The sequence below is a fragment of the Mesoplodon mirus genome, assembly GCF_964341445.2.
Source record: "Mesoplodon mirus genome assembly, chromosome: 12".
Lineage (NCBI taxonomy): Eukaryota > Metazoa > Chordata > Mammalia > Artiodactyla > Ziphiidae > Mesoplodon > Mesoplodon mirus.
In genome coordinates, this window is record NC_138988.1 from 11,632,895 (window position 1) to 11,645,981 (window position 13,087).

Genomic DNA, 13,087 nt, shown 5'->3' on the forward strand with positions numbered 1-13,087 from the left:
GGATTCTGTTGCATGGACGTACCACAGACTATGCAATCACCGTACTTTAAATAATTATTTTCACAAGCCAGGGAAGAAAGACTTCAGAAATGGAGCCAGCCAGCCATCACTACTGGATTCTGAGTATTTCTAGAAAAACATCTAATAATTTCTAAGAAGTCCTGATTCAAAGCGGTAAGGAAGCCAGGAGTCCACATGCATGTATGTCTCATGATAGATACACACAGGAACAGAAACCCAGGGATGACTTCCCGAATCCCACACAAAACTGGGTTGGAAAGCAGGTCTCACTCCCCTTCTTCTCCATGTGAAGCCTGCTGCACATCCTGGGAGGAGGCGTTAGTAAAGGTAAGGGCTCTTCTGCAGCTGTCTCCTTGGAGAACCAGCACACAGCTCTGGAACTGTGCAGCGCTGCATGCCCCACAGCGACTGCCCTTTCGACCACCTGTCCCTGAGAAACATGAGTCCAGGGGAGCCCACCTGGATTCCCTTCCTGGGACTAGGACACATCACGGTGAACAGGAAGGATGGCGGGCAGTGCGCCCCAGCTGGGACCCACCCCGTCTGCAATGGCTGACAGCCTTCAGCGAGCGTTAGCGGTCACAACTGCAGCCTTCACCCAGCTCACACTAACTTCCCAGCTGCTCTTTTACTACTTTGAGCCGGCTTCTCTAAAGCAAAACAAAACTGAATCACACTCCCCCTGGGACTTCAGGGTGTCTGTGCTTAGGTGGCCCCAGACAACTTGAATTCCACATCATGTTCTCTGGAGAAAGAGAAGCTCAGGGCCAAGTCAGCTCCAGGCTAGAATGAATTTTCCTGGAACCACAGGTTTCTAATGAGGCAGTGGGTGAAACCCTCCCAGCAACCCCTGAAATCACAGAAGGAGAGAGAGGAGAGAGAGATGGGGTGCGGCCAGAGCCAGCACACGCTCCATGCTGTGTCCTCCCAAGCTGGCAGGGGGCTCACAGGCCACCCTATCCAGGCCCACCCAGCCGTGAGCACACTGGCTCTTCCAACAGACAGCAGCTCCACTCGCCGAGAGGCTGGGACTGGAGCTCCACCGTGGCATTTCATCTGGAGCCTGAGCATATGAGTAATAAATGTGTGAAAACATGAAACTAATATTCGTAATTACTTTACAAGATAAAGAACTTGAAGGAAAAACAGCTTCTGTGTGCCTTGCCATCACCATCAGGGGTACACTGTGAAAAACACAGCATCTCGCCAGAAACTCAGACTGCGTCGTGCCAGCCAGGCTCAGCGCCGGCAGCCCTCAGTCTCCTCGAGCCCTCCCCGGGCTTCATTATTCCTTAATTAACGGTGTCCTCGTGTCCAGTCATCCAGACTCGGTAAAGCCTCCGGAGCCAAGTGGGGGCCCTCTGACCTTCTGGCTTCTGGCATCCAATCGGGTGACATTTTGGCCAACATGCATTAACTATAAATGGGTCCAAGGCACCAGCCTTGAGGAGAGAGCGAGCATTGGAGAGTCTCCATTCATGACGTCCTGTCCCCACCAGGCTCAGGATACTTTTCCTCCTTTATTGAAGTATAGCTTTTGTAGAGTAAAGCACACCAATTCTAACTGTATGGCTCACAGAGATTGAAACAGATTTATACCCACGTAGCTACCAACATGTAGTCCATCATTTCCAACACCCCAAAAGGCCCCCTAGGCCCCTCTGAGAAAACATCCTGCCCTGTGAGCACGCCTTCCACTCTTGCGCCCCTGGGCCTTCTCTCCCTGCGGCACAGTCCAGCCTCCCCACCCCCCAGCTCTGTGCACAACTTTCAGCCCCACACCCGTCCTTCAAAGCCCACGTCATCCAAAAACCTTTCACTGACTCCTCACGACACGGCTGCCGTTACTTCTTCCTTGGAGGGTCCACGGTATCTTTCCTACCTCTTGGATGGCACTACACAACATTCTTGAGACACAGCTTCCTGTGTGCATGTATACTAAGTCTTATATCCTTGCTTCATTTTTAATTTCTTGAAGACTGGGATTAGCAAATTAGCAACTTTTTTTTTTTTTAATTGAGGAGGGGAAGGAATAACCTAAGGTTTCCAACTTCTTATTTGGTCAGTAGGAAAAAAACCCCAACCACTATCAACACCACTTCATTCAAGAAAAGACATCAGAGATTAAAAAAAAAAAAATTGGACAGGCTATAACCTCAGAATAAAATGGTTAGATGGTCCTTCAAACCGATACATTTGGTTTATGAAACACTGACCGCATCACTCTTGTTTCCACACTTGGCTATGCCTGGAGAAAATTCTCATAGACCGACTGGCCCCAGTGTCTGGAAACCACTGCCCTGAAGTCCCTAGTTCAGCGCTGTGTGTACAGCAAGTGCTCAATTAATGTTTAGTTTGACTGATCTAGTCCCTGGGAATCACATGGTTCAGAGACCAGGAGAGTTTCAGCCCTGCTTCCATGACAGCGCACACACCCAGACAGCAGGACCATGGCAGTGGGCGAGCGAATCCTCGTGATCAGAGGACCTGCAGGACCCATCCACGCGCACACGCATGGTCAGACTCATGCGGGACAAAATCAAACGGCAACCCACATGTTACAGGTCACAGGTGCCCATGTGACAGCTCAGTCGTGCAGCAGACTCTCCCACCGGCACAAATCTCAACTGAGGGCAGTGCACATAAGAACGTCAGAAGTGTGTGTTGGGGCACTTGGGCTGGAGGCCAAGGAGACAGGGCCACCACAGTTGCCGTGGGTGGGTGGGGGGGCACAGGGCACCAAGCTGCAGGAGCGAGTGGGGCTGAAACCCAGGTGCCCTGGCTCAGGCCCAGAAGAAGAAATGCCCTTTTTAAAATTTCACGAAGAAACAAAACTTCATTAATCCAGATTCTGAAATTAAGTTCAAGACCAAGAATATATGGTCAGGGCTTCCCTGGTGGCGCAGTGGTTGAGGGCCCGCCTGCCAATGCAGGGGTCGCGGGTTCAAGCCCTGGTTCAGGAGGATCCCACATGCCGTGGAGCAGCTGGGCCCGTGCACCACGGCTGCTGATCCTGCGCTCTGGAGCCCATGAGCCGTAGCTGCTGAGCCCGTGTGCTACAACTGCTGAAGACTGCACGCCTGGAGCCCATGCTCTGCAACAGGGGAGGCCACCGTGGTGAGAGGCCCATGCACTGCGGTGAGGACTGGCCCCCGCTTGCTGCAGCTGGAGAGGGCCCATGAGCAGCAACGAAGACCCAACACAGCCAAAAATAAATAAATAAAATAAACTTATTTTTAAAAAAAGAAATAATACACTTAATTAGGGGACCAAACATCCCAGTGTACACCTGCTGACCTAGCATAATCATTAATGGCATAAAAAAAAAAAGAATATATGGTCAAGTCAAAGATATACATAAGGGTGAACTTTATGGTATATGAATTATATCTCAATCAAAAGCTGTTATCAAAATGTGTGTGTGTGTGTGTGTGTATGTATACACACACACACACAGCTAAGTAAACCCTTATTCAGAGCCAACAAAGAATGAAGAATGCATGAAGAAGGGAGTATCCAAAATATTTTAAAATATTTAAAGGAATCTTTTTAAATGCCAGGTCCATATGAAAATTATGTATATATTATTAAAATTCATTAAAATTGCTTCTTTAAGGACTTCTACTCAGAATTCTACTTCCTATTATTATTTTAAAATATGTGTCATAACAAGCCAACAAAAAGTCATCTATTTATCTTTGACTAAGCTAGCCTGGCTTTCCCCTATTAGCTCCTATTAGTTTAAACTGGTTCAGTTTTATTGAGCTTTTCAGTTAAAAGAAAGAGAAATATATAGTTTGCAAGAGCTGCAAGGTCCATAGATGTAACAAATCTAAATAGCACACACAGTCCAAACCCCTTCTGGTCATCAGATGATGGGATCCTCTATGATCTTGGATAAAAACTGTAAATAGAATTCATGCAATCATTCATGGAACAAACATTTATGGATTACCTATCATGCTCCAAATCCTGGGCCAATTTTCTTCACACATCCTCGGCATTTTATCAGTTTTTGAATGTAACTCATGTTTTAGAACCAAGTCTGAATTAGGACAGGATGACCACAGCAAGATATCAAAAGAATTCGCTTTTCAGAACAATACAATTTTGTGCCCTAAGAATGAGCTCTCTCTCGTACAGGAGTCTCAGCACCGCCCAATACCTGGTTCCGGGAACAAAGCCTCCTCCTGTTCAGCAAGGACACCCCATCAGCAGCGAAGCTGCCTTCTTACCTGTATGGTGGTGTTGCCTCCTTCCAGCAGGGCGATGGCCAGGAGAATGCTTTCGTGGAACACTCGATCGCTGGATGCGTTCATTATGAGGTCGATGACCAGATTGGAGGCCCCCTCCTTGTCAAGGTGGCACTGAACCTCAGCCAGGCTCATCTCCCCCCTGCTCATGGAGCTGGACCCGGAACCTCCCCCTAGGAAGATAGAACATTGCTCTTATCAACCACAATCAGAGCAGTTAACATTATTGCATACTTACTGGTGTACCAACACTTTGTGCACTCAACACTTTAATGATACTATCTCCTTGAACCTTCTTAACAATCACAAAGGAAGGTACTCATTATTAGCACAGAGATGAAGTCACTTGTCCAAGGACACCCAGTGCAGCTTGTAAGTAACAGAGGTGGAACTTGAATGTAGGCAGGTAAGATGAAGGAAGAATAAGACATTTCAAGCAAGAGACTTAAAGCCATCCAGTCAAGACTCTCCCTTACATTAAAATACAGTGACCTGGGGCAGAATTATTAAGAACTGATCTGAGTTTAAGAGACAAACTAAACTTAAATACTTCTTAGAACTTAAACGCTCTCAAGAAGCATAGCCTATAATGATCACTTCAGCCCTCTTTCTAAGAAACCCACCCTAGCCCCAAAACTCACCCTTTCACATACTTTGTTCATGCATTCATTTAATAAATATTGACTCAGTGCTTGGCATGGAGCCGAGAGCGGGGGGTAGGGGAGTGAACCAAACAAAGTTCACCTCCTCACTGACCTTCAGATGAGAAGAATATACTTAGGAAGAGATGGCCTGTGCCATTTAGTGGAACAGATTCCAACCATGTTTAGAAAGTGCCTATTTAAGAACTTGCACTAATATTGGCAAAACCCGAAATATTAATGTTCATGGGGAAATGGGGTGATCAATTAAAAAAACAAAAACCCCAGAAAATCATCTATCAGTCCCTCCCTGCAGAGTTCAATTCAAATGCTACATCCTTTACATTGCTTTCCTTGACCTTCTAGAATCTATTGCATTTATACTACAAGGTAGACACTGGCTGTCACATCTTCTCTCCAACAGCTTCTTAAAGCAGAATCTGTCTCTGATGCATTTCCAAACCCCCCTCCTGATATTGCTCCAGAGCCTCACATGTTTGTTGAATGACTGCACTTTGGCAAGTAAAGAGAAATAGTTTTGAGATGCTGTGGGAAGAACTTCTGCTTGACAATCACTGGGAACGTTTGGATGAGAAGCTAAGGTCTGTCTCTGGGGTGCTCTGTGGGCAGATCCGCTCTACATTTTCATTTGGCGAGAAGCCCAAGATCCCTCCCCAGAGATTGCCAGAATTAATTTACTAACCACTGAGTATTTCTGTGCCACCAGCAGAGTCCACCAAGGACCGGAAGTGCTCAAGAGTCATCACCATAGCCCGGGAATCAGGCAACTCACATTTGTGCTTTGAGCACGGAACTACTGGCCCCTCTTAAAACCAACACTATCGCCCACAGTTGAATTCAACGTTTTGGTAGCCTTTACCTGTAATTGTGCTTACAATGTTTTGGGACTCCTTTCAGGATGTGTTTTTAAGCAATTCTTTCCTGTTTTTTTTTTTTCTTCTTCCAGAAACCTAAGACTTTGGGGAGGCACAAAGCTTGGGCATTAGAATTAGATTTAATTAATTTAAAGCAGCTTCACATTACAGACTAGTCACTAACAAGCTCCCCTTTCCTCTGCTCAACAGGGATGACAGCAGCCCCTACCAGATAGTGAGTAACTCGGAGGAAAAAAGGAGATAAAGAAGGCAAAATGCTTGGGAGAGCCCTCGGCTCAGTAAGTGTATAACAAGTGGTGGCTTTCGCCCTCCTCACTGCCAACAGCATACTCATCGTATGGGAAAACATGAGTCCTCATGGCCACGAGAAAATGTGCCATAAAGTCAAGTTCATTGAGTCATTCAAATATCACCAAGAGGGCTGCTGCATGGGAAAAAGGGGCAAAACGCTCAGCCAATATCTAATTGCAGGGAAACATTTTTAGACACCAATTTGATGGTAGACCAAAGACAAAACAAGCTGCTAAAATAATACACTTGCAACCCAAATGCATCTGTTAGAGGTCCAACCTGCTAACCAGAAACATGCAGCTCTTGCGTGGCACACTCAGTTCACACGTGCAGCGAATTAGCACACCACGTGGCCTACCTCCTCCCCCGGGCTTGCCGGGTCCTCCTGGTGACAGCGGGCCATTGCCAAAGCTGGTAAGGCTCTCTCTTCTTCCTGAAGGTCTGATGTTTCCATAGTAACGGTTGACCAAAATCTGCCTGAGGGCCTCACCCTTAATTCAAACAGGATAATGAAATCAGGTTCTGAACTTAATGCATGACTGAGCTACTAATATTAAAAAAATACAACACAGAGGTACTCAGTTATAATTGGCTCAGTCTCACTCAGTGAAAAAATAAATTATTAATAAGAGCATTTGGAAACTCTAAAGTTAACTTCTTCAGTGTTTTCTCAGGAAACCAGATCATAAAAAAGCATCAATCTAAAATATTAAATATCTGAAAGTATTCTCTCACACAGTGATAAAGACAGAACATTAATCTCGGAGGGTAACTAACAGTAACAAAAAACAAAACAAAACAAAAGAAAATCCCTTTGGGATAAGCCAGTAAAATTCAGACAAATTGAAAAATTCACAGGTCGTCTTCCCCACAGCAATATGAAAATATTACTCCAACCAGAGCATTTATCCCAAGGTCCAAAGAAAATCTCAACATATCAGAGTAACAGAGTAAATAAAACAATAAGCTGAAAGTAAGCCTTTTTTACAGAAATAGTCAATGGGCCACATAGTGAAGAAAAAACAATGCAACAGGAAATAAATTTCTGGCAGAGATCAGATATGTCAATCAAAAACTGGCAGCATGGATAAAGTGACATTTGTGATTTGCTTTGAAGTAATATGGGAAGAGGGTACTAGCTGGGTATAAATGAAACAAGAGTGGGCATGAGTTGATAGTCACAGAAGCTGAGTTATGAATGAGGGTTCTCGAAACTCTTCAAAATATTTATTTTGAATATTTTTAAACATTTCCATGATAAAAACTTTAAAATATACATAAATATCAAAGGACTCCTGGGCAGGGGATATAACAAACTGCCACGATTCCAACCAAAAAAGAAAAAAACAAAAAAACCTAACCAAAAAAACAACCTTGATTTATTCTCAAATACTACGCACATTGGTAAAGCAGCACAAAGCAGTGGGATTTATTCTCAGCTCTATTCCTCGTGCAGTCTTGCTGAGGGACTTCCAGACCACCTCCCAAATCTGGAAGTTTCTACCAGTTAAAGGATATATGGATTTCCCCTGGACCCTTTCTTAAGGACAAAGCAGTTAAGTCCTGGAGTTCCTCTGGCACATCACTGAGAGGTAAGTGAGAAGTCTAGCAGAGAGAAGAGGTGCTGCAATACAGCAAGTCTCTAAAATAGAGACTCAGGAGCTCTTCTGAAGAGACCTGCCACTGTAATGGGAGCCAATAGAGCTTAAAGTGATTTGTTAAGAGGCTCTAAGAATAGGTCTGGAGACTTCAAGGAGGGTGTTTGCAAAACAAGATGGGAGGGAGAAGAGTGTCCTAAGGGTGGTGGGGAGGCAAGGGGCCCCCTGAGGGAGGCGGGACCAAGGAAGAAGGACCAAGGCAGAAAACTCTTTGGTTCAATTCCCAAAATGATGTGAGATCCCAGGGCTACACGGCCTGGCTTGTCTCCTTTGTTAAATGCATGCTGCTGGTCAGACTCCAGGGGAAAATGGAGAGATGGGGTAAACAGGAGAGAGAGAAGGGGGGAAGGCAGTCCTGATTTTTAAATGAAAGTTCAGGCATGAAAAGAAATCTCAATTTTCCTCTCTCCATTCCATCCACAGATAAGTCTCTCTTCGTACTTAAGCAAGGGAGAAAGCTTGTAACTAGGACATGAAACTCATTTCGTACTTCGACCACCAGTAAATTCAAGATTCCAAGAGTACTTGCGGTGAAGAAGCTATTTGTGATCTTTAAAAATACTTTCAGAGTAAGCTGTTTTCAGTATAATATTCTTTAATGGCTTAGGAAACCACATTTTGGTATAAAGATATAGCTTTGCACCAGTACAAAGGTTATCAACACTCTCCAAGGAAGCAGTCATGGAGAGCATGGTGATTTTAAAAGGCTGACTTCATAAGAGAAACACAAATTTCAAAGGAATGGTCAAGAAAGCTGACTAAGAAAGAAAAGGGGGAAAGACAAGGTTACCTCCACATTAAATGTAACAGTACACTGAATACCATTTCTCTTTGTCAACACAATGATGCATCTACTTGATTTTCTTTCTAAAGATACAAACTTTGAGTTCCCCCAGAATGGAGGGTTGGCAGGAAACCATCCCAGTTTTCTATGGGATCCTCTTGGGCGCCACAAGAACATTGTTTGAGAGGTAAATGGCTGATCTGAGACCTGTAAGCTGCAGCCACAGAGAACAGCCAACATTGCCACTGTGGCAAGAACCTGGAAGACCACAGGGTCGAATGGTCAAAGGCACAGTGACTGTCACCAGCCAACAAACATGCATCCTTTAAGGGAAGACTCAACCAGAGGCTTCACACTACGATTCCACCTAGGACTGGAGTGGCTCAGAGTTTCCGCTCCTCGGGGTTTTGAGGGTCTCATCAGCAAGACCCAGGTCAGTTTGCAATCAAGGAAGCAGGAAGGAGAGAAAGGAACATATGCCGTCCGTGAACGCGTGGACTCCAGGAACAGCAACTTCACATTTATGCAGCCTGGATGCCAACTGAAGTTACAAAGGGATCTCACATTACCATTTTGCCTCTCCTTGCACAGACAAACCCTAGCAGTTACCATAGCAACCGATGCATCAAATGGTACCTTTTCCCCCATAAGAGAATATCATGAAATGTGTTCATTATGGAAAACACACACACACACACATGCTCCACCCTACAAACTTTTAATTTTTTCCCTCTTAATTATAAGGTTTTTGGCACACATGCACCTCACCTTCACTCTACAAAAAATAAACTGTAAGGCAAGGGGAAAAAAGAGAACATGCGGGATTTGCTTTTTAAAAAAAAAAAAAACAAAAAACAAAAAAACAAGATGAGATTCATTCCCTTTCTGAAAGAATAAAGACTGAAAATTTTAGGTAAAAAAAGGGACAGAAAGAGAAAATGCATAAGCATTATTAAAAGTGATGCAAATCCTTAGTGTGAAAACTTAGGTTCAAGGAAAATTCTGTTTTTCTGAGCTCGTGGCTCAATTTAGGAAAAATTAAAATCTGCAGAGAAAAGCCTTCCTAATCATCTTGATATAAATTACTCAACAGCACTAAGCTGTTCACGGCGTACTGGGCTGAGAAAGCTGATTGCAGAGAAGGAAAAAAAAGTCACTTCCCAAAAAACATCACTTCTCCAGCTCTCATATTTGGCCATGCAGCCTTTTCTTCAAAAAGAATACTAGTTTTTCTCCAGCAGTTTACACCTACAGCATGCCAACAAATATCAGATGTTTGTCTCTGGTAAAAAAAATTCTACATTCCACACACATGATTACCTAAGACTAAGAAAAGACAAAGGCAAAGAGTTTCATTTGCAGTTATGTGTCAGGTGAAAATGGTGAAAAAGGCAGGTCAGTGATGTGGAGTCAAGAAACCAAGCTCCTGCCTTGCAAGTCAGTTCAAACGAGTTTCATTCTGTCAATTAAACTCGTGGCTAATGAACTGTGTGGGAATATAGCCCAGTGTTGAACACAGCACTAAGAGTTAAGATCGCAAAGGAGAGAAAAAGTGACCTTTGGGCTCCCAGGTTCCAGCCGCTTAAAAATCAGGTGCTTCAGGAAAGATTACCCTCTCACATGAGCAGTGAGCCTCTCACACCTTAGTCAGCACTAAGGCAGCACCTTGATTTAAAAATACCTTCCTTTTCCTACTCCGGTTGTCTGTCAAATCACTGCTGTGTCTCAGTCTGCAAGGCGACCATGATCATTAATATCCCTTCTCAGAGTCCAGCCACTGTGCTAAGTGCTTCAAGGGCACAGCTCTGGAGAACAGTCATAAGGGATGGAGAGTATTACCCGCATTCTACAGCAGGAGAAACTGAGGTTAAATAATGTGCCCCAAATCACACAGTGAGGGCCTGACAAAGGCAGGTTTGAACCAGTTTCTAATTCCAAAGCTCAGGCACTGGGGCAAATCAAACTTAGGGCACGAGAGACAGCTATGTGCCTTTCCCAGCTACTTCTAAGACCCAGGACAATTCTTGAAGGACAGGCAAGGATGGAAAAAACAGGCCTGCAAGGTGCCCTTGATCAATGAACGGCAGGAGACACTGGAAGCTGGTGGGGAAGGGCTGAATGCCAACTTCCTAGAAGAGCTTCTTTGGTCATAGTCTGAGAAAGCACAATCGCAAGAAACAGGAAAGGACTCGAGATGTGCTGGGACTGCGCAGGGACTGAAAGCACGTGAGCAGAACAAAGGTGCCCCAGGCACCCACTCATCTCAGACGAACATTCTCCAGGACACTGGTGAACACAATTTCAGGGCAGTACTCGCCACGACTGCCCATTTCCTAACCCTATGACTTGTGAAATGGAGGGGAAGTCTGTCTCAGTAGGTCAACATCAGCATTTATAAACATTTACGTGTTAACACATGTAAAAGCCTTAGCATAGTGATCGGCACGTGATAGGCACCCAGAAAACCAGGATATCTGGTATTTTCCAGAAATGGGTAACATGCAATCAGTGGTCAGCATGCTAATGATATATGTAGCCTTCTAGGAAATGGTTTAGCAATGCATAATCAGCACCTTAAGAAAGAATCTACCCTTTGGCCTAGAAATTCCCCTTTTTTGAATCTATACACGTATGTGTACACTTGTTCATTTCCTCATCAAAGGAAAACATTACAAAGTGCTCCTCAATTTGTGGAACTTTAGCCAGTTGTTAACTTTCAAAGACTATCAAAGAAAATGCTTAGATATATTAAAGGACAAAAGCAGGGAAGAAAAGTTATACACTTGGAAGAACCCCAATGACAATGAAAGTGTATCTGTGTGTGTTGCCACACACTCTCACGTGTGCAAAAAGGGGGGCAGAAGAAAATATTAAATCAATAGCACCTTTTATAGCTAGGTAGTGTAATTACGAACATTCTTTCCATTATACTTTTTTTGTTTATTATACTTTACCCATGATGATCATCCATTACTTACAGAAAGAAAAAAAAAAAACAAACTTGTTTTTAAGGCTACACCTAAGGAAAAAGCCACTCCAGGAGAAGAAGAGAGGATGTGAAAAGCTGACTTGTTCGTTATTCGGGGACCAGCTGGGTGTAGTGCGTGAACAGGTAGTTTATAGGTAGAATCACCAGTCAGTTTCATTTCTGTAAACGGCTGTGATTGGTCCTGAGCCAATTAATGCTATAACCATGACAACCACCACCACCACCATCCGTCTTTAAGTCACAGCCTGTGGCTGTGGACAGTGTTGTGGTCATTAGCTCCCAACCCCCAGGACTACGTACCCTTTTATGGTCCTCCAGTTGCCTCAGGGGTGGACTCGGTTCAAGCTCCTGCTAAGCAGGCAGAAATTCCATTTAAGTACGTACAACACTAGGGAGACACTCCCGTCGTCAGGATCAGCCACAAATAAAATACACGAAGCATGCGTACACAGCAAAGACTGACAGAGAAGGAACACAGGCCTGTGTGGGGCTTTCCCCAGACAGATACCAATGCTCCATTACTTCGGATACCGTTTAACAACGCGCCCATCCCCGACCCTCGGGCACTGTTTAAAATGAACAGGCACATGACTAATAGTTTTGGCCAATATTATTTTTTGCACAGATTATGAAAAGGAACTTCAATGTTAGGTACATTTACATGAACCCAAAAGGGGTCATAATGCAAGACTCAACCAGGCAGGTCCTTATATGACTCACACATGCATTACTGCACAGCACATGCGTGAGGACATCAATGCATACACTTCCAAGCAGACACATACATGAGACCTCAGCACTCCCCAGGCTACCAGCACATGGCATTCTAATCAAGGCTACTGATGCTGAAGAGCTCTGATTAGAATATTAGAGAATGATCATTACAAAGCATCCCCACTGGAACTCAGCTATTTGATAATCTCTTTCATTTCTAAGATCTCCTTTCAGATAAACTACACTTCATTTTAGCTTTGACTCCTGGGATTCTATAACTGTTTCTGAAAGTAAATTTTGATCCTTGGAAATATGCCTCCCCAAAAAGCTTCTCTATAACTTTAGATGTCTTAATTAATTCTAGTCCCTCATTTAGCAAGCTGAGTTAGCGACAGGAAGAACAGAAACAGTGCACTGTGAAACTACAACTTTATCAGCAGCTTCACCAAAACTATACATGAATATCCAGAACTTCAAATTCCCTTCATCTCTGCGCAGAACCCAGAGTTCTATTTTGTGTAACAGCAGAAAGGCCTGGACGTTCCAGCATTTCTCAACTGAACATTTCAAGACAGAGATGAACGGTTTTGTGTGAAAACCTTTGGAGAGTCACGTGCCCTCACCTGCAGGACCCTGTGGTTTAAGCTCCAGCAACTAAGAAGTTTCTTTCTACACCAAGAGCCACCCGATTACAGCAATGATCAGGTCCCAGGCAGACAAGAGACTTCCCTCCTGCACCTACCAGCGGGACACACACTTCCCCAGAACAACTCACACACTCAATCAGGAACACTGACAAGCACCCATATTTGCTGGCGCTGCAAATACAGGTGAGCAGCA

General features: G+C 44.3%; 1 protein-coding gene across 1 annotated transcript in view; it reads right to left on the reverse strand.

Moving 5' to 3' along the window:
• Positions 1-13,087, reverse strand: part of ITPR1 (inositol 1,4,5-trisphosphate receptor type 1) — a 329,901-nt gene that overhangs the window by 97,544 nt on the left and 219,270 nt on the right. The window contains exons 40-41 of the mRNA XM_082638311.1: positions 6,461-6,593; positions 4,257-4,447 (exon numbers count right to left, since the gene is read on the reverse strand). Of these exons, the coding sequence (XP_082494437.1) occupies positions 4,257-4,447; positions 6,461-6,593 (324 nt within the window). The remainder of the gene's footprint in view (positions 1-4,256; positions 4,448-6,460; positions 6,594-13,087) is intronic.